We start from the raw sequence: 22,711 nt of genomic DNA, 5'->3' as shown, positions 1-22,711 counted from the left end.
CCTAACCTAACCTAACCTAACCTAACCTAACCTAACCTAACCTAACCTAACCTAACCTAACCTAACCTAACCTAACCTAACCTAACCTACCTAACCTAACCTAACCTAACCTAACCTAACCTAACCTAACCTAACCTAACCTAACCTAACCTAACCTAACCTAACCTAACCTAACCTAACCTAACCTAACCTAACCCTAACCTAACCTAACCTAACCTAACCTAACCTAACCTAACTAACCTAACCTAACCTAACCTAACCTAACCTAACCTAACCTAACCTAACCTAACCTAACCTAACCTAACCTAACCTAACCTAACCTAACCTAACCTAACCTAACCTAACCTAACCTAACCTAACCTAACCTAACCTAACCTAACCTAACCTAACCTAACCTAACCTAACCTAACCTAACCTAACCTAACCTAACCTAACCTAACCTAACCTAACCTAACCTAACCTAACCTAACCTAACCTAACCTAACCTAACCTAACCTAACCTAACCTAACCTAACCTAACCTAACCTAACCTAACCTAACCTAACCTAACCTAACCTAACCTAACCTAACCTAACCTAACCTAACCTAACCTAACCTAACCTAACCTAACCTAACCTAACCTAACCTAACCTAACCTAACCTAACCTAACCTAACCTAACCTAAACTTGTCCCAAGTCTTGAGAAGATCTTGTCCCAAGTCTTGAGAAGTTACTCGTCCTGAGAAGTCACTCGTCCCAAGTCTTGAGAAGTCCCTTGTCCCAAGTCTTGACAAGTCACTCGTCCCAAGTCTTGAGAAGTTCTTGTCCCAAGTCTTCAGAAGTTCTTGTCCCAAGTCTTGACAAGTCACTCGTCCCAAGTCTTGAGAAGTCACTCGTCCCAAGTCTTGAGAACTTCTTGTCCCAAGTCTTGAGAAGTTCTTGTCCCAAGTCATAAGAAGTCACTTGTCCCGAGTCTTGAGAAGTCACTTGTCCCAAGTCTTGAGAAGTCACTCGTCCCAAGTCTTGAGAAGTCACTCGTCCCAAGTCTTGAGAAGTTCTTGTCCCAAGTCTTGAGAAGTCACTTGTCCCAAGTCTTGAGAAGTCACTCGTCCCAAGTCTTGAGAAGTTCTTGTCCCAAGTCTTGAGAAGTCCCTTGTCCCAAGTCTTGAGAAGATCTTGTCCCAAGTCTTGAGAAGATCTTGTCCCAAGTCTTGAGAAGTCACTCGTCCCAAGTCTTGAGAAGTCACTCGTCCCAGGTCATAAGAAGTCACTTGTCCCGAGTCTTGAGAAGTCACTTGTCCCAAGTCTTGAAAAGTCACTCGTCCCAAGTCTTGAGAAGTCACTCGTCCCAAGTCTTGAGAAGTTCTTGTCCCAAGTCTTGAGAAGTCACTCGTCCCAAGTCTTGACAAGTCACTCGTCCCAAGTCTTGAGAAGTCACTCGTCCCAAGTCTTGAGAACTTCTTGTTCCAAGTCTTGAGAAGTTCTTGTCCCAAGTCATAAGAAGTCACTTGTCCCGAGTCTTGAGAAGTCACTCGTCCCAAGTCTTGACAAGTCACTCGTCCCAAGTCTTGAGAAGTCACTCGTCCCAAGTCTTGAGAACTTCTTGTTCCAAGTCTTGAGAAGTTCTTGTCCCAAGTCATAAGAAGTCACTTGTCCCGAGTCTTGAGAAGTCACTCGTCCCAAGTCTTGAGAAGTCACTTGTCCCAAGTCTTGAGAAGTCACTCGTCCCAAGTCTTGAGAAATTCTTGTCCCAAGACTTGAGAAGTTCTTGTCTCAAGTCTTAAGAAGTTCTTGTCCAAAGTCTTGAGAAGTCACTCGTCCCAAGTCTTCAGAAGTCACTAGTCCCAAGTCTTGAGAAGTTCTTGTCCCAGGTCTTGAGAAGTCACTCGTCCCAAGTCTTGAGAAGTCACTCGTCCCAAGTCTTGAGAAGATCTTGTCCCAAGTCTTGAGAAGATCTTGTCCCAAGTCTTGAGAAGTCACTCGTCCCAAGTCTTGAGAAGTCACTCGTCCCAAGTCTTGAGAAGTCACTCGTCCCAAGTCTTGAGAAGTTCTAGTCCCAAGTCTTCAGAAGTCCCTTGTCCCAAGTCTTGAGAAGTCACTCGTCCCAAGTCTTTAGAAGTTCTTGTCCCAAGTCTTGAGAACTCACTTGTCCCAAGTATTGAGAAGTCATTTGTCCCAACTCTTGAGAAGTCACTCGTCCCAAGTCTTGAGAAAGCACTTGTTCAAAGTCTCGAGAAGTTCTTGTCCCAAGTCTTGAGAAGTCACTCGTCCCAAGTGGCGTGAAACGCGAAGAAAACTAAGAATATTCGAAATTTTCGAAAAAAAAATTGAATTCAGCTAAGACGGGTGAGGCACAGACTTAAACAAGCAGACAAGACTTGGGACAATAACTTCTCAAGTTTTTCTTAGAATTTTCCGAATTTGTACCAAAAACTAAGTTTTTGGCAAAGTTCGAAAAAATTCTAAGTTCTACCTAGAGTGTATGAAAGGAATTCAGGAATCCTAAATGATAACATTATTCAAAATAAAAAAGTCTTTATTATGCAAAAAAATTCTGTTTGTACATCAGTTTACAAAATATAATTCATTCACTTATTTCATCTTCTTAATCTCGACTGGAAAAAAGTATCATCACCTGAACAAAATCAAAAAACAAACATTAATTTCAATCAAAGCAAAGAAAATTAACTGAAAACAAAATAAATATATTCTGAGTAGGACTTCTCAAGACTTGGGACAAGTGACTTCTCAAGACTTGGGACAAGAACTTCTCAAGACTTGGGACAAGAACTTCTCAAGACTTGGGACGAGTGACTTCTCAAGACTTGGGACAAGAATTTCTCAAGACTTGGGACAAGTGACTTCTCAAGACTTGGGACGAGTGACTTCTCAAGACTTGGGACAAGTGACTTCTCAAGACTTGGGTGTCTAGTCCTGATAGGGATGGGACAGGTCAAATTTAGAAGGAAAAATTTTCAATTTTTTCGAAAAATCAAAAAACGCTGCAAATCTTCTGAAATGCGCACAAAACCAAAAATTTTCGGAAAATTCGGAAAAAATTAAAAGTTGAAAATTTTCAAAAATTCTTAGTTTTGTGTGCTTTTTGGACGATTTGCCACGTTTTTCGATTTTTCGAAAAAATTGAAATTTCTCAAAGGGGTACCCCTTTGAGAATTTTCAAAATTTTTCGAAATTTTAAAAAAAATAAAAACGACTGCAAATGGCGTGAAACGCGAAGAAAACTAAGAATTTTCGAAAAAATTTGAATTCAGCTAAGACAGGTGAGGCACAGCCCTAAACAAGCAGACAAGACTTGGGACAATAACTTCTCAAGACCTGGGACAAGGACTTCTCAAGACTTGGGACAATAACTTCTCAAGACTTGGGACAAGTGACTTCTCAAGACTTGGGACAAGAACTTCTCAAGACTTGGGACAAGGACTTCTCAAGACTAGGGACGAGTGACTTCTCAAGACTTGGGACAAGAACTTCTCAAGACTTGGGACAAGTGACTTCTCAAGACTTGGGACAAGTGACTTCTCAAGACTTGGGACAAGAACTTCTCAAGACTTGGGACAAGTGACTTCTCAAGACTTGGGACAAGAACTTCTCAAGACTTGGGACGAGTGACTTCTCAAGACTTGGGACGAGTGACTTCTCAAGACTTGGGTGTCTAGTAATGATAGGGATGGGACAGGTCAAATTTAGAAGGAAAAATTTTCAAATTTTTCGAAAAATCAAAAAACGCTGCAAACCTTCTGAAATGCGCACAAAACCAAAAATTTTCGGAAAATTCGGAAAAAAATTAAAAGTTGAAATTTTTAAAAAATTCTTAGTTTTGTGCGCTTTTTGGACGATTTGCCACGTTTTTCGATTTTTCGAAAAAATTGAAATTTCTCAAAGGGGAACCCCTTTGAGAATTTTCAAAAATTTTCGAAATTTTAAAAAAATTAAAAACGACGGCAAATGGCGCGAAACGCGAAGAAAACTAAGAATTTTCGAAAAAATTTGAATTCAGCTAAGACAGGTGAGGCACAGCCCTAAACAAGCAGACAAGACTTGGGACAATAACTTCTCAAGACTTGGGACGAGTGACTTGTCAAGACTTGGGACAAGAACTTCTCAAGACTTGGGACAAGTGACTTCTCAAGACTTGGGGCAAGAACTTCTCAAGACTTGGGACAAGTGACTTCTCAAGACTTGGGACAAGAACTTCTTAAGACTTGGGACGAGTGACTTCTCAAGACTTAGGACAAGTGACTTCTCAAGACTTGGGACAAGAACTTCTCAAGACTTGGGACAAGTGACTTCTCAAGACTTGGGACAAGAACTTCTCAAGACTTGGGACGAGTGACTTCTCAAGACTTGGGACGAGTGACTTCTCAAGACTTGGGTGTCTAGTAATGATAGGGATGGGACAGGTCAAATTTAGAAGGAAAAATTTTCAAATTTTTCGAAAAATCAAAAAACGCTGCAAACCTTCTGAAATGCGCACAAAACCAAAAATTTTCGGAAAATTCGGAAAAAAATTAAAAGTTGAAATTTTTAAAAAATTCTTAGTTTTGTGCGCTTTTTGGACGATTTGCCACGTTTTTCGATTTTTCGAAATTTTTCGAAAAAATTGAAATTTCTCAAAGGGGAACCCCTTTGAGAATTTTCAAAAATTTTCTAAATTTTAAAAAAATTAAAAACGACGGCAAATGGCGCGAAACGCGAAGAAAACTAAGAATTTTCGAAAAAATTTGAATTCAGCTAAGACAGGTGAGGCACAGCCCTAAACAAGCAGACAAGACTTGGGACAATAACTTCTCAAGACTTGGGACGAGTGACTTGTCAAGACTTGGGACAAGAACTTCTCAAGACTTGGGACAAGTGACTTCTCAAGACTTGGGGCAAGAACTTCTCAAGACTTGGGACAAGTGACTTCTCAAGACTTGGGACAAGAACTTCTTAAGACTTGGGACGAGTGACTTCTCAAGACTTAGGACAAGTGACTTCTCAAGACTTGGGACAAGAACTTCTCAAGACTTGGGACAAGTGACTTCTCAAGACTTGGGACAAGAACTTCTTAAGACTTGGGACGAGTGACTTCTCAAGACTTGGGACAAGTGACTTCTCAAGACTTGGGACGAGTGACTTCTCAAGACTTGGGACGAGTGACTTCTCAAGACTTGGGACAAGAACTTCTCAAGACTTGGGACAAGTGACTTCTCAAGACTTGGGACAAGAACTTCTCAAGACTTGGGACAAGTGACTTCTCAAGACTTGGGACAAGAACTTCTCAAGACTTGGGACGAGTGACTTCTCAAGACTTGGGACGAGTGACTTCTCAAGACTTGGGACAAGTGACTTCTCAAGACTTGGGAGTCTAGTCCTGATAGGGATGGGACAGGTCAAATTTAGAAGGAAAAATTTTCAAATTTTTCGAAAAATCAAAAAACGCTGCAAACCTTCTGAAATGCTCACAAAACCAAAAATTTTCGGAAAATTCGGAAAAAAATTAAAAGTTGAAAATTTTCAAAAATTCTTAGTTTTGTGCGCTTTTTGGACGATTTGCCACGTTTTTCGATTTTTCGAAATTTTTCGAAAAAATTGAAATTTCTCAAAGGGGTACCCCTTTGAGAATTTTCAAAATTTTAAAAAAATTAAAAACGACTGCAAATGGCGTGAAACGCGAAGAAAACTAAGAATTTTAGAAAAAAATTGAATTCAGCTAAGACAGGTGAGGCACAGCCCTAAACAAGCAGACAAGACTTGGGACAATAACTTCTCAAGACTTGGGACAAGGACTTCTCAAGACTTGGGACAAGAACTTCTCAAGACTTGGGACGAGTGACTTCTCAAGACTTAGGACAAGTGACTTCTCAAGACTTGGGACAAGAACTTCTCAAGACTTGGGACAAGTGACTTCTCCAGACTTGGGACAAGAACTTCTTAAGACTTGGGACGAGTGACTTCTCAAGACTTGGGACGAGTGACTTCTCAAGACTTGGGACGAGTGACTTCTCAAGACTTGGGACAAGAACTTCTCAAGACTTGGGACAAGGACTTCTCAAGACTTGGGACAAGTGACTTCTCAAGACTTGGGAGTCTAGTCCTGATAAGGATGGGACAGGTCAAATTTAGAAGGAAAAGTTTTCAAATTTTTCGAAAAATCAAAAAACGCTGCAAACCTTCTGAAATGCGCACAAAACCAAAAATTTTCGGAAAATTCGGAAAAAAATTAAAAGTTGAAAATTTTCAAAAATTCTTAGTTTTGTGCGCTTTTTGGACGATTTGCCACGTTTTTCGATTTTTCGAAATTTTTCGAAAAAATTGAAATTTCTCAAAGGGAGAATTTTCAAAAATTTTCGAAATTTTAAAAAAATTAAAAACGACTGCAAATGGCGTGAAACGCGAAGAAAACTAAGAATTTTCGAAAAAATTTGAATTCTGCTAATACGGGTGAGGCACAGCCCTAAACAAGCAGACAAGACTTGGGACAAGAACTTCTCAAGACTTTTGACAAGTGACTTCTCAAGACTTGGGACAAGAACTTCACAAGACTTGGGACAAGAACTTCTCAAGACTTGGGACAAGAACTTCTCAAGACTTGGGACGAGTGACCTCTCAAGACTTGGGACAAGAACTTCTCAAGACTTGGGACAAGTGACTTCTCAAGACTTGGGACGAGTGACTTCTCAAGACTTGGGACAAGTGACTTCTCAAGACTTGGGAGTCTAGTCCTGATAGGGATGGGACAGGTCAAATTTAGAAGGAAAAATTTTCAAATTTTTCGAAAAATCAAAAAACGCTGCAAACCTTCTGAAATGCGCACAAAACCAAAAATTTTCGGAAAATTCGGAAAAAAATTAAAAGTTGAAAATTTTCAAAAATTCTTAGTTTTGTGCGCTTTTTGGACGATTTGCCACGTTTTTCGATTTTTCGAAATTTTTCGAAAAAATTGAAATTTCTCTAAGGGGTACCCCTTTGAGAATTTTCAAAATTTTTCGAAATTTTAAAAAAATTAAAAACGACTGCAAATGGCGTGAAACACGAAGAAAACTAAGAATTTTCGAAAAAAATTTGAATTCTGCTAAGACGGGTGAGGCACAGCCCTAAACAAGCAGACAAGACTTGGGACAAGAACTTCTCAAGACTTGGGACAAGTGACTTCTCAAGACTTGGGACGAGTGACTTCTCAAGACTTGGGACGAGTGACTTCTCAAGACTTGGGACAAGAACTTCTCAAGACTTGGGACAAGTGACTTCTCAAGACTTGGGACAAGAACTTCTCAAGACTTGGGACAAGTGACTTCTCAAGACTTGGGACAAGAACTTCTCAAGACTTGGGACGAGTGACTTCTCAAGACTTGGGACGAGTGACTTCTCAAGACTTGGGACAAGTGACTTCTCAAGACTTGGGAGTCTAGTCCTGATAGGGATGGGACAGGTCAAATTTAGAAGGAAAAGTTTTCAAATTTTTCGAAAAATCAAAAAACGCTGCAAACCTTCTGAAATGCGCACAAAACCAAAAATTTTCGGAAAATTCGGAAAAAAATTAAAAGTTGAAAATTTTCAAAAATTCTTAGTTTTGTGCGCTTTTTGGACGATTTGCCACGTTTTTCGATTTTTCGAAATTTTTCGAAAAAATTGAAATTTCTCAAAGGGGTACCCCTTTGAGAATTTTCAAAAATTTTCGAAATTTAAAAAAATTAAAAACGACTGCAAATGGCGTGAAACGCGAAGAAAACTAAGAATTTTCGAAAAAATTTGAATTCTGCTAATACGGGTGAGGCACAGCCCTAAACAAGCAGACAAGACATGGGACAAGAACTTCTCAAGACTTGGGACAAGTGACTTCTCAAGACTTGGGACGAGTGACTTCTCAAGACTTGGGACGAGTGACTTCTCAAGACTTGGGACAACAACTTCTCAAGACTTGGGACAAGTGACTTCTCAAGACTTGGGACAAGAACTTCTCAAGACTTGGGACAAGTTACTTCTCAAGACTTGGGACAAGAACTTCTCAAGACTTGGGACGAGTGACTTCTCAAGACTTGGGACGAGTGACTTCTCAAGACTTGGGACAAGTGACTTCTCAAGACTTGGGAGTCTAGTCCTGATAGGGATGGGACAGGTCAAATTTAGAAGGAAAAATTTTCAAATTTTTCGAAAAATCAAAAAACGCTGCAAACCTTCTGAAATGCGCACAAAACCAAAAATTTTCGGAAAATTCGGAAAAAAATTAAAAGTTGAAAATTTTCAAAAATTCTTAGTTTTGTGCGCTTTTTGGACGATTTGCCACGTTTTTCGATTTTTCGAAATTTTTCGAAAAAATTGAAATTTCTCAAAGGGAATTCTTAGTTTTGTGCGCTTTTTGGACGATTTGCCACGTTTTTCGATTTTTCGAAATTTTTCGAAAAAATTGAAATTTCTCAAAGGGGTACCCCTTTGAGAATTTTCAAAATTTTTCGAAATTTTAAAAAAATTAAAAACGACTGCAAATGGCGTGAAACGCGAAGAAAACTAAGAATTTTCGAAAAAAATTGAATTCAGCTAAGACAGGTGAGGCACAGCCCTAAACAAGCAGACAAGTCTTGGGACAATAACTTCTCAAGACTTGGGACGAGTGACTTCTCAAGACTTGGGACAAGAACTTCTCAACACTTGGGACAAGGACTTCTGAAGACTTGGGACAAGTGACTTCTCAAGACTTGGGAGTCTAGTCCTGATAGGGATGGGACAGGTCAAATTTAGAAGGAAAAATTTTCAAATTTTTCGAAAAATCAAAAAACGCTGCAAACCTTCTGAAATGCGCACAAAACCAAAAATTTTCGGAAAATTCGGAAAAAAATTAAAAGTTGAAAATTTTCAAAAATTCTTAGTTTTGTGCGCTTTTTGGACGATTTGCCACGTTTTTCGATTTTTCGAAATTTTTTGAAAAAATTGAAATTTCTCAAAGGGGTACCCCCTTTGAGAATTTTCAAAATTTTTCGAAATTTTAAAAAAATTGAAAACGACTGCAAATGGCGTGAAACGCCAAGAAAACTAAGAATTTTCAAAAAAAATTCAATTCAGCTAAGACAGGTGAGGCACAGCCCTAAACAAGCAGACAAGTCTTGGGACAATAACTTCTCAAGACTTGGGACGAGTGACTTCTCAAGACTTGGGACAAGAATACAATACTTTTATTTTCCGTCGTTTCACAAGCTTATTGTTAAAATTACATAAAATTTCACATAAAATTGTTACATTTTTAAAATTGACGACATGTTTCGATATACAATTCTATCATCGTCAGGTCTATCAAAATTAAAATTAAAATCTGGTGTATCTGTTGCTCTGCTTATATTGATTTTACCCGTTTTTGATTTTATTACATCTCCAGGCTTCTTCCATTTAATTTTGGAGACTGCGCCTGGGTGCCTATATCTGTAAAATCAATTTTAATTTTCATATCGTGATTCTGGCTACCGACATAGGAAATGGAATAATTTTACTCTAATTTTATATTTAAGGAATTACTCAAATATATCGTATTACAAGCAAAAGAAATGCAATCACAAAATATAAAGTATTATAACATACCGGGTTGTGTGTGATGTGCGTGTCCGTTGTTATTGAATGGCAGACAGCAACTGAGTTGTGAGTATCGTGTGTGGCTATATATAGGTGAAAGTTGTTTAGGGGGTTGGGTCAATGGACTGTAGAATGTTAAATATCGGATTGTTCGTGTAAATGTTGCTGTCGTTTAATGCAAGGTTTTGTTTATGTGTTCTTTGTATATGATATTTCTCTCTGGTGTCTCTATGTCGTTTGTTTTGTATTATTTTTATAATGTCCATTGTATGTTCTATTTTGTTGTATGAATGTCCTGTGTTTAATATATGCTTTGCATATGCTGAATGGTCTTTATTATGTTTTATTGCTGTAATATGCTCTTTATATCTTTGATTAAAGGTGCGTCCAGTTTGGCCTATATAGGTTAACGGGCAATCATTGCATTTTAATCTATATATGCCTGGTTTTTCGTATTGATTTGTTGTGTCTATTTGTGGTTTTTGTTTCAAGATGTTTTTTATAGTGTTTTTTGTTCTAAATGCTATTTTTATGTTATTTGTTTTAAATGTTTTTGTTATATATTTGGTTTCTTTTCCTATATATGTGAATGTGGCCCCCATTTGTTTTGTTTATTTTCGTTTCCGTCTTCATTTATGTTGTTTATATTGTTTATTTTATTTTTGGGTTTTAATTCATAATTATTATATCCGTTTTCTATTAGAATTTGTTTTATTGTGTTACATTCAATTTGTTTGTTTTCTGTGGTTATGGGATATGTATTTTTTCTGTTTATTAAGTAGTTAATAGCCATCTGTTTATGTTCATTCGGATGACATGAAGAGGCATGTATTATGGTGCTTGTATTTGTGGGCTTTCTGTATATTTTGAATTCGAAGTTATTTTCGTTTCGTATTATAGTTAGATCTAAATAATTTAATTTGTTATTTTGTTCTTTTTCTAAAGTGAATTGTATATTTTGATTTATGTTGTTAAATTCATTTAAAACATTTTTTATGTCTGTATTTTTTCCATCAAAAATCATGAGTATATCGTCAACATATCTACTATAGTATTTAATTTGATATTTATTTAATATATTTACTATGTAATCATGTTCGAGATATTGTAAGAATATTTCAGATAATATGCTCGAGGTGGGAGCTCCCATAGGTAATCCTGTTTCTTGTTTCCAATATTCATTGTTGAATTGGAAATAATTTTGGTTAATAATAATGTTAGTTATATTTGTAATTTCATTTATTAGATCTGTATTTATATTCTGTCTATTTAGAATATCTCTTATAATATCTCGTAGCATGCTTGTTGGAATATTTGTATAAATATTATTGATGTCAAAAGAACAAATTTGTATATTTTTATTATTATGAAAATTTAATTGTTGGATTTCATTTATTAATTTTATAGAATTTGTTATATTAAAGGTATTTGGTAAATTACAATATTCTTTTAAAATGTTTTGTATTTTTATTGCTATTTTATATGCAGGGGCTGATGTCCAATTTATTAATGGTCTGATAGAATATGGGTTCTTATGTAGTTTAATTTTTCCTGTGATGATTGGTGCGGTGTATGATTATAGTATTGTGTTTTGGGATGGTTAAAAATGTTATTACACTTTTGGGTTGTGAAACGACGGAAAATAAAAGTATTGTATTGAGGAACACAAGCAGGATGCAATTAAGATATAAGTTGGGACAAGAACTTCTCAACACTTGGGACAAGGACTTCTGAAGACTTGGGACAAGTGACTTCTCAAGACTTGGGAGTCTAGTCCTGATAGGGATGGGACAGGTCAAATTTAGAAGGAAAATTTTTTGAAATTTTTCGAAAAATCAAAAAACGCTGCAAACCTTCTGAAATGCGCACAAAACCAAAAATTTTCGGAAAATTCGGAAAAAAATTAAAAGTTGAAAATTTTCAAAAATTCTTAGTTTTGTGCGCTTTTTGGACGATTTGCCACGTTTTTCGATTTTTCGAAATTTTTCGAAAAAATTGAAATTTCTCAAAGGGGTACCCCTTTGAGAATTTTCAAAATTTTTCGAAATTTTAAAAAAATTAAAAACGACTGCAAATGGCGCGAAACGCGAAGAAAACTAAGAATTTTCGAAAAAATTTGAATTCAGCTGACAGGTGAGGCACAGCCCTAAACAAGCAGACAAGACTTGGGACAATAACTTCTCAAGACTTGGGACGAGTGACTTGTCAAGACTTGGGACAAGAACTTCTCAAGACTTGGGACAAGAACTTCTCAAGACTTGGGACAAGAACTTCTCAAGACTTGGGACAAGAACTTCTCAAGACTTGGGACAAGAACTTCTCAAGACTTGCGAGGAGTGACTTCTCAAGACTTGGGACAAGAACTTCTCAAGACTTGGGACAAGTGACTTCTCAAGACTTGGGACAAGAACTTCTCAAGACTTGGGACGAGTGACTTCTCAAGACTTGGGACGAGTGACTTCTCAAGACTTGGGACAAGGACTTCTCAAGACTTGGGACAAGAACTTCTCAAGACTTAAAACGAGTGACTTCTCAAGACTTGGGACAAGTGACTTCTCAAGACTTGGGACGAGTGACTTCTCAAGACTTGGGACGAGTGACTTCTCAAGACTTGGGACAAGTGATTTCTCAAGACTTGGGACAAGGACTTCTCAAGACTTGGGACAAGTGACTTCTCAAGACTTGGGAGTCTAGTCGTGATAGGGATGGGACAGGTCAAATTTAGAAGGAAATTTAGAAGGTAGTCTCGTGTGTGAATCACGTACGTCATTGCTAAAATAAACCCCTGCCTTGTCTTGGAAGTGGAAGTGTCAATGACTGATTTCAAATCAGATTAAAATTTCAAAACTCCTTTGCGTTCGTCGGACTCCGTGAGAGACAATAATAACTCTACATGATCGGAAAAATCAACTACCTTTGCACTACAATAATTTTATTCACCGTCTTTACACAAGCTTATAGATTGTTAAAATCACATAAAATTATAACATTTCAACATATGATATTGTTACATTTTAAAATGACGACATGTTTCCATGTTCATTCCATCATCGTCAGGTCTATCAATTAAAATTAAAAACTGTTGCACTTGCTGCCCTGCGTATACTGATTTGTTCTACCCGTTAGATTTTATTTGTTTAACCTCCAGGCTTCTTCCATTTAATTTTTGAAGACTGCGCCTGGATGTCTTAAATCTGCAAAATCAATTTTAATTTTCATATCCTGATCCTGGCTACTGACATAGGAAATGGAATAATTTTAAAGAATTACTCAATATATCGTAATACAAGCAAAAGAAAAGTAATCACAAAATATTTAAAGTATTATAACATACCGGGTTGTGTGTGAGGTGCGTGTCCGATATTAATCTACCAAATACGTTTAACATAACAAATTCTATAAAATTAATAAACGAAATCCAACAATTGAATTTTCATAATAATAAAATTATACAAATTTGTTCTTTTGACATCAATAATATGTATACAAATATTCCAACAATCATGCTACGAGATATTGTAAGAGATATTCTAAATAGACAGAATATAAATACAGATCTAATAAATGAAATTACAAATATAACTAACATTATTATTAACCAAAATTATTTCCAATTCAACAATGAATATTGGAAACAAGAAACAGGGTTACCCATGGGAGCTCCAACCTCGAGCATATTATCTGAAATATTCTTACAATATCTCGAGCATGATTATATAGTAAATATATTAAACAAATATCAAATCAAATACTATAGTAGATATGTTGATGATATACTCATGATTTTTGATGCAAAAAATACAAATATAAAAAATGTTTTAAATGAATTTAACAACATAAATCAAAATATACAATTCACTTTAGAAACAGAACAAAATAACAAATTAAATTATTTAGATCTAACTATAATACGAAACGAAAACAACTCTGAATTCAAAATATACAGAAAACCTACAAATACAAGCACCATAATTCATGCCTCTTCATGCCATCCAAATGAACATTAACAAATGGCTATTAATTACTTAATAAACCGAAAAAATACATATCCCATGACCACAATAAACAAACAAATTGAATGTAACATAATAAAACAAATTCTAATAGAAAACGGATATAATAATTATGAATTAAAACCCAAAAATAAAATAAACAATGTAAACAACATAAATGAAGACAAAAACGAAAATAAACAAAACAAATGGGCCACATTCACATATATAGGAAAAGAAACCAAATATATAACAAAAACATTTAAAACAAATAACAAAAATAGCATTTAGAACAAAAAACACAATAAAAAACATCTTGAAACAAAAGCCACAAATAGACACAACAAATCAATACGAAAAACCAGGCATATATAGGTTAAAATGCAATGATTGCCCGTTAACCTATATAGGCCAAACCGGACGCACCTTTAGTCAAAGATACAAAGAGCATATTACAGCAATTAAACACAATAAAGATCATTCAGCATATGCAAAGCATATATTAAACACAGGACATACATACAACAAAATAGAACAAACAATGGACATTATAAAAATAATACAAAACAAGCGACATAGAGACACCATAGAAAAATATCATATACAAAGAACACATAAACAAAATCTTGCATTAAACGACAGTAACATCTACACGAACAATCCGATATTTAACATTCTACAGTCCATCGACCCAACCCCCTAAACAACTTTCACCCAATATATATAGCCATACACGATACTCACAGCTTAGTTGCAGTCTACAGCTCCGTAATATCGGACACGCACCTCACACACAACCCGGTATGTTATAATACTTTAAATATTTTGTGATTACTTTTCTTTTGCTTGTATTACGATATATTGAGTAATTCTTTAAAATTATTCCATTTCCTATGTCAGTAGCCAGGATCAGGATATGAAAATTAAAATTGATTTTGCAGATTTAAGACATCCAGGCGCAGTCTTCAAAAATTAAACGGAAGAAGCCTGGAGGTTAAACAAATAAAATCTATCGGGTAGAACAAATCAGTATACGCAGGGCAGCAAGTGCAACAGTTTTTAATTTTAATTGATAGACCTGACGATGATGGAATGAACATGGAAACATGTCGTCATTTTAAAATGTAACAATATCATATGTTGAAATGTTATAATTTTATGTGATTTTAACAATCTATAAGCTTGTGTAAAGACGGTGAATAAAATTATTGTATTGAAGAACACAAGCATGACGCAATTAAGATATAAGTTACCTTTGCACGTTGCACCAAGTACTACACCATACGCCATTCAAAGTAAGGTGATGAACGATACCGCAACACACACAAAGAGCCATTCGCCTCGAGTCCCCTCCAGAACAGGCCGCATCCACTCGTACGTGTCCGATGCACTGGCGTACATGAAACACAAACACAGATTATAAGTCAAACATACCAACCAGCAATCGCCAATGCTCAGAACTTGGATCCATAAAATGGAAAGAAAACAACACACTCGCACCATAATTTAACTGTATCACCCTTTTTTAAGTTAAAAGGGGGAGGCTCTTAGTGTCATTACATCCACCGGCAATCCCATTTTACGTAAACTGGATGTAAATGATCAATGATAAGGAGATATAAATACAATACCAATTTCAAAAGAATCAAACATGAGCATACATTTACAAAGTTCAAAACCACGACAACGAAGACTGAACCAATCTGACTCAAGTGATATCTCAACCTCTCACAAGAAATAAATAAAACACTCTCTCAAAAAAAAAGAAACTCGCCCTCAGTCTCTCACCGAGAGATAGGGAAGCTACCTTACCTATCCTGGAAATCCTCTTTCTTGGCCAAATTAAAATACCAATGCCAAACACATAAAATGAAGGCAGAGCTACCTCCAATGGAAAACATGGTAGAATACTATTATTATTATTATTCAGTGTTCTGTCTTACGACAAGTCCTTCAAACTGTGAAACTTGTTACAATGCAGATATCAAAACATCTTGTAAACATAAACAAGTGCATGTGCATGGTGGAATATTTCGCTATCTTGCCAAAGAATTTGATTGTGTGAATCATGAATTAGCACATTTCATAATCATATTTCTCGTATACTTACACAATGCATGTCAAGTAGACACAGAGATAAATCTCTCGCAGACATGAGGTCCTTCGTGATAACAGCCGATTGATTTCCTGTCGTCATATCAGTGAGCCAGCAAAGTGTTTCTGCACATACTCCACTCTTTTCCTGGCAAGCAGTAGTCATGTCAGGTGACGCATCCTTCAACCTCAGTAAAGTCCCATGGATCAATCAAGCTTCTTCTCTGCAGCTATTACCAGAAAAAAAATGCAATCACATTCAACACATCACCTAATTTAAAGGTTTCATAACCGATCCCCTTGCTCAAAATTAACCAAAAGCACAGAAAATATCCCAGCAGCTCCGGTCACTGTGCACAATACTCACACGTCAACAAAACTAAATTCCTTACCTTCGCAATTAATCACTTATTAATTAGTAAACACATCACATTAAAGGCTCCACAGCACTACACACATCACACATGTAACAAAACCACTCATTAACAAAACCTTATCACAAATAGTCACCACCCTCGTCTACAAGCTATACCTAACCTCCAATTTTGATGTCCTATGAACAATATATTCACTAGAGAATCATGAATGCCTCTAGCATACCACAGATACAGCAATTATGCCAATCTCTCACCGCACATAGGTCTTTCAACATATCAAATCTCACATTTAAGTTCACAACATCTGAAGTACCTAATAAAATTGGACAGACTCATCTCTCTCACACGACAACCACATCAAATACATTCTAATGCTCATGTACTCACACAACGAATGCCTCGTTCAGACTGATATCAGTTTCTTGCGGATACGATGTTCCTTCTTTGTCCCAGCAGGTTTAATCTTCTGACATCAAGTCGGTCCGCCAACTGTTACCGCACGTACTTCAATGCTTGTCTGGCTGGCAGTACGCAGGTCACGTGACAAACAGCATGGTGCTCAGTAGAATCTGAAGGATCATTCTGTTTCTCGTAATCTGCTACTCCCAGAAAGAGAAAATACAGTCACATTCAAGAAATCAAGACATCACACTCTTCTAAGAGCACACAGTTTTACTTCACCAAGCAGTTAACACTCCTACCTTAGCCAATGAACAAGCACCTTCCATTTTCAGAAGACAAATTCTGTCAAGTTCATTACAAACCCATTCACAAGTTAACTTTAAATACGGGTCACGACAGTGTCACAACCAGCGACCTGACAAATTCTGAACTCCCTCACTCACAGATTCATACTGGAGCCTTTCTTTCCTCCCCCCCCAGCAAATTTAAAGCATTCGCCAAGTGGGCCATTATTCCACACGTCATAATACTGCAACTACAAACTCTACAACTCACACACATCACGTCAGTCCCACGCAACTTCTGTTGCCACTGATTCAGTGGATATTTAACGAACAGTTCGCTTGCCGTCTGTTTGGAACCGAGGATGTTGATCGCTGTCTCCAATATACACGGCTCCCTCTCCTCGTGCCCCATTATGACAGCAAGGGAGTCTACAAACACCAGTCGGTCCATGCCCCTCAGGTTCGCCTGTTTTGATGTCATGGAGAAAGGACCTAAATGAAAGATTAAGAAATGGCAAGCCACTACAACACACCCAACATCTGTAGCACTTCTACTACTAAGGTGAATTCAACCGACAAGGGGCAAGAGGTAGCCGTAGCAATTAGATTTTTTTTCCATATTACCATCAGTAATGCCACTTTATCATACCTTCTGGAAGCAAAGGTGGAAACTTCACCATCAGTAATATAAATTGTTTCAATGTTGAACAATCTAAATTTATAAAACTGAACTCACCAGCTACCTGAGATATCGCCACCATTGTGTAGTGACAAACAAGGAACACACCGTCGTAACTCTTTCATGGCTGCAGCAACAAACACTCCTACCAACATACACAACAGGCCTTACTGGCTTTTCCAGATATGAAGCAGACGCTTTCAACAAGTTCACATACTAAATGTGGTTTTAAGAGAGATTTCAGGTTCTCACAGTGGTCTTTGGGTTCTAACACCACTTGGACTTACAGAAAACCAACACAGATTATGATTTTTAAACATTTAATGGTTCGCTATATCAGCTGCAGTTATCCTTGTGACTAAGCGCAATGCCATGAGGCAGTGGGAGCATGGAGGTACACTCCATGCATTCTCAATTATAGAACAATGTGGAGGTCAGCCTCAAAATGTGGTTCCTTAAACTGGCAAAGAAAAATCACGTTCTTCATTGTTTCTTTGTAGTCTCAATAGAAGAAATAGACAAGTTCTTTATTTCATTAAAACCATTTACTACTTTTCAGGAAAAAAGGTCTTCTTCTTTCAATAATGGCATTGCAATTCAGAAAATAAGTTCATTAAACAATTTACTCAAATGGATGAACTTGCCTGTGACTGCCATCTGGTGAGTGGCTCTGGCTTGCTTGTCCTGCAATCTGCACGCAATCCCATGGACTGCGGAGATCTCCACATGTGGATCATCAGAACTGCAACGGCGAATCACAATGAGTACAGATAATTACACTCACATCCTAATGTTCAGTGTACAAAATGTTGGTCACAACAGTGGCCAATGCAGTAGCTGCTTCCTAAATCAGCAACTGATGTAAAAGGGACAGAGAAAATGGGAAATCTGGGTTTATGATATGAGAAAGAAATACATTACGTGCAGATGCCTCCTGGTACTGGCAGGATACTAAACACAAACTAATTGTGATACAGCCTCTAACAGGCTCACTGTACCAGTAAATAATGAGTTCTGGGTGCTCAGAGAAAGATCTATACCAGTGCCTCATAGACTGCCATGGGACTCGCTTACAATTCTGCGTTGAAAAGCCAGTGATTAACAATCTGTTATGTCATGTTAGTACCATCAGGCTGGAAAAACATCTTTTATTTTGTACACTTTTTTAATATCAAGAATGAGGTTAGTTTTACAATATTCTTCTGCCTCCAACTGCTCTTATATACCTTGGACAGGAGAAAAGCTGCTGCACTGTATTCTCATCTTCATTAAAATTCAGGGATGCCACCAAGAAACAGCAAATTATTTCCCAGCACTGACGACGGTAACGGATCCGTCGTGCTTGACTTCAGAGCAATACATGCTGTCTCCACGACCTGGAAAACACAAGCAACAGTTTCAAGTTATAACGAGTGACAACGCAGGCCAGATTCACTGGTAAGGGAAGTCAAATGTTTTAGTTACAGTAACTTTCAAGTACTGCACTTACTGTAATACTCTAAACACCTTTTCTCCACATCAGGGCGCATGTCATATTTATTTCCAGAACCTTTGGGATTCATGGACACCAACATATCATTGACTAGACTTTTATTTTGTAAGTGGACTTTGACAAATCTCAACAATAAAATAAAAATTAATTACAAGTATATAATTTTTCTATAGTCTATGCTAACCGTAATAAACGTCAAAAAGGAACGTATTATACGCGTATCAAGTCATTTAATGATCTTCCACCAACAATTAAAACTCTAAATGATTTAAAGGTGTTCAAGCCTGCATTTAAATTATTTTTCATAATTGAATTGCAGAATCTGAAGGTTATGTACATTCACATGTGAAACACATCCTTGTAATTGTGTCAAAAGTACTGAAGTTTATATGTATTGTATGAAATGATTTGTTCTCCATCCTTTGGTTTAGTCCTAAGAAGGATCTATGGAATGTAAATAAACTGTACTCTCTAACATACCTGAACAATGCAATTCCTTATCCAAGTCACAAACACTACAGGTGCTTCGTTCTGTCTGGTTCTTCACATCTCCAACTCCAAAAAAGCTGCTTCCCCATCACGCACACAATTGATCTTCTGAAACGCTGATATTCAGACAAATTAGTCCTCCATGTCTTCGTTGATACCAGTAAACACACACTACAGCTACAGTTCACATGCAAGTTGCTACTCAGTACATCCCCTGATCTCAAACTACTCTTTGAGACAGACTAGGCACTCCCACTAAATCTATAACCGTACACCTCCTCGGAAAGCAAGGTAATCGCACGAGGGCCTGAGGTCTTCCTTGTGGCATTGTGAGGCATGCTACGAACACCCCATACTTGGTCACTAGGAATCAAAAGTGGGCAACGGCTATAGTATCCCACATGCTTGCAGGCACTCCTACCTGAAACAATACCAAATACCAAAATAAATATCCGCATTGTGACACCAGTCGTAACTGCTACTACGAATGCACTCTACACCTCATCAATAATCAACTGGCCAACTAAACCAACCCTCCATGCAACCAAAATATTTCACACTTATGTCCTTCACACAAGGGAAAGATGACACACATCAATTCAAATTAACTTCCACGCCCTGGCAATATATATGAGAGTAAATCTGCACTGGACTCAGAATGCATCCTAGCAACCAAAGAAATACAGAGGGGCAGAACGCCCACGCCATTTTATCATAGGCAGGGACGGCAACGTCTGAAAAACAGCGAACTCATCCGACCTCCTTGTCATAGCAGAGTAGTAGTAAACTACGTCTTACGCAGGAAAAGTCTGAGAACTGTTGGACAAAAAACAATCTTCCACGTGCCAAATTCCTGTTGCGATAAGAAGTGAGCCTGCCAAGTGTACTGAACATACTCCACTGATTTCCTGGCAAGCAGTAGGCTGGTCAGGTGACAGACAGCTTTTCCCCGAGTAAAATCCCAAGGATCAATTAAGCTTCTTCTCTCAGCTATTCCCAGAAAGACAAAATGCATTCACTTTTAACTAACACAAATGCAAAAATAAACAGCATTCTGATGACGCAGTTGATTGAACATGTACTTTTGTTCTTGGGGAGGGGGGCACACCACACACACTTCTGAGTATATAAATGTCACTTATCAATGCCGTAAACGCCTCATGGCGTTTATTTATTTGATTCCTCGGGAATCATCGACACATAACCTCAACCGTTAAACGAGAACACCCCATCATTCCGTAACCTGATGACAGCCCACCTAGATCGCTGTTCGCACACATAAACTTACAGCACCTCCAAGACTCCGAAGACTAGACTCACGCTTACCAACACACACTCACTCTCACTCACTCTCTCTCACTCTCTCTCACTCTCTCTCTCTCTCTCTCTCTCTCTCTGTGCGAACTTGACCACAGCGAATTATAGTAGCGAACCCAGTAAACTACGTATTGAGCGGGAACAGAAGGGCAGCCGAATGGCATCGGCAGTTCGAGACCCAGCGGATTCTTACAGTAGTATTAAGTGTAGTATTAAGTTCTAAATATAAAACGAGGGCAGGACTGAACCGATTTCTGATTTCTGCCCTCTAAAAAAATAATTGAGGGTTAACGGGTGGGTGGGGAGCCGAAGATGAGAGAATGAGGGGGTTATGCAAAAATATATTTATGAGGGAGCAGCCAAAGGTGGTCCAAACAGACATCATATCAATCAACAATCTTTAACCAAAATGTGTTCAAAGCACTTGAGTCGAAAGAAAAAATCCAGCCAAATAAATCAACAAATCTGTCATCTACTGGGCATGAGATTTTTGCAAGCAAATCCAAATTCATAACAAACACCACACGCCAAACTTACAAGTTTACAAGTTTTAAAACCTTTATCCTTGCTTAACACACCACAAGCACAGAAAATACCCCGGCAGGTCACAGCACTACATAACAAAAACCAAAATCACTTCACAAATAGTCTCCACCCACGCCTACAAACGATACCTATACCAACTGGAAACAGCAATAATGTCAATCCCAAACTGCATTTACTTCTGTCAACATATCATCTCACACTTACAATCACAACATTTAAAGTGCATCCTATAGGTCAGGTAATTACACACTTCATTCATTGTCCCATCAGGTTTCCTGTTCAGATATCAAGTCAGTCTGCGAACACACTCAACAGCTTACATGACAAGCATGCAGGTTTGATGGTTTGATTTATTTCGCTGGATTGTTTCTTTTTCGACTCATATGCTTTGATGTCTGTATGTTGTTGGTATACCCCCAACTGAGCCCCCTTTTATATATTTGTGCATAACCCCCCTCATTCTATCATATTAGGCGCCCCACCCTCCCGGTAACCCACAATTATTTTTAGAGGGCAGAAATCAGAAATCAGAAATCGTTTGAGTCCTGAGTCCTGCCCTCGTTTTATATTTAGAACTTAATACTACTGTAAGAATTAAGAATTAATACTACTGTAAGAATCCGCTGGGTCTCGAACTGCCGATGTCGTATTCCGCAGGCCAGCACGCTATCCATTCGGCTACCAGGCTCCTACAAGATTACGATTCTGGATCTTCCTGATATATCGATGCCCTGCATTTCCCGCTCAATACGTAGTTTACTGGGTTCGCTACTAGAATTCGCTGTAGTCAAGTTCGCGCAGAGATAGAGAGAGAGAGTTGGTAAAATTTGTTGCGTGAATCTAGTCTTAGGTGCTGTAAGTTTATGTGTGCGAACAGCGATCTAGGTGGGCTGTCATCAGGTTACGGAATGATAGGGTGTTCTCGTTTAACGGTTGAGGTTATGTGTCGATGATTCCCGAGGAATCAAATAAATAAACGCCATGAGGCGTTTACGGCATTGATAAGTGACATTTATATACTCAGAAGTGTGTGTGGTGTGCCCCCCTCCCCAAGAACAAAAGTACATGTTCAATCAACTGCGTCATCAGAATGCTGTTTATTTTTGCATTTGTGTTAGTTAAAAGTGAATGCATTTTGTCTTTCTGGGAATAGCTGAGAGAAGAAGCTTAATTGATCCTTGGGATTTTACTCGGGGAAAAGCTGTCTGTCACCTGACCAGCCTACTGCTTGCCAGGAAATCAGTGCAGTATGTTCAGTACACTTGGCAGGCTCACTTCATATCGCAACAGAAACCTGACCTGCCTACTGCTTGTATCACAATGTTGTTGCACATTAAATCCCTTACCAGCTGTAACATTAACTTCACAAAGTTTACAGAACAGAATTGTTCCATCAGAACTAAAATATTCCTCACCGAAATCTTTAATGAAAGCTCTTAACTTTGCACTTTCAGAACACCACTTTTGGCATCTGAACTAAATGAAGGATTCACTGTAAA

The 22,711-nt window shown here is 37.8% G+C and overlaps 1 protein-coding gene across 10 annotated transcripts; it reads right to left on the bottom strand.

Moving 5' to 3' along the window:
* Positions 1-2,494: 2,494 nt before the first annotated feature.
* LOC147874162 (transcription-associated protein 1-like) lies at positions 2,495-20,667 on the bottom strand. 10 transcript variants are annotated; one of them, XR_015534839.1, is made up of 10 exons: positions 20,148-20,518; positions 19,341-19,770; positions 18,595-18,744; positions 18,013-18,110; positions 17,426-17,513; positions 16,961-17,181; positions 16,391-16,602; positions 15,643-15,856; positions 14,786-14,922; positions 2,495-2,614 (listed from the first exon to the last, which is right to left on the bottom strand). XR_015534839.1 is itself a non-coding variant. In XM_087347528.1 (10 exons), exons 4-6 carry the CDS (start codon positions 18,023-18,025, stop codon positions 17,013-17,015), a joined length of 270 nt encoding a protein of 89 aa, XP_087203654.1. In that variant the 5' UTR covers positions 18,026-18,110; positions 18,595-18,744; positions 19,341-19,770; positions 20,608-20,661; the 3' UTR covers positions 2,495-2,614; positions 14,786-14,922; positions 15,643-15,856; positions 16,391-16,599; positions 16,961-17,012. The 10 variants fall into 10 exon arrangements, 6 of the variants coding, with proteins under 6 accessions (XP_087203654.1, XP_087203651.1, XP_087203650.1 ...); XR_015534842.1 differs by having other exon boundaries at positions 20,246-20,264; XR_015534841.1 differs by lacking the exon at positions 20,148-20,518 and adding an exon at positions 19,943-20,128.
* Between the last annotated feature and the right edge of the window lie 2,044 nt (positions 20,668-22,711).

This window comes from Zootermopsis nevadensis, unplaced genomic scaffold, assembly GCF_977971745.1.
Source record: "Zootermopsis nevadensis isolate Lab colony 2312 unplaced genomic scaffold, Znev_1.0 Znev_ptg000011l, whole genome shotgun sequence".
Lineage (NCBI taxonomy): Eukaryota > Metazoa > Arthropoda > Insecta > Blattodea > Termopsidae > Zootermopsis > Zootermopsis nevadensis.
The sequence above is the reverse complement of the archived record's forward strand: the minus strand, read 5'-3'. Positions and strand labels throughout refer to the sequence as shown.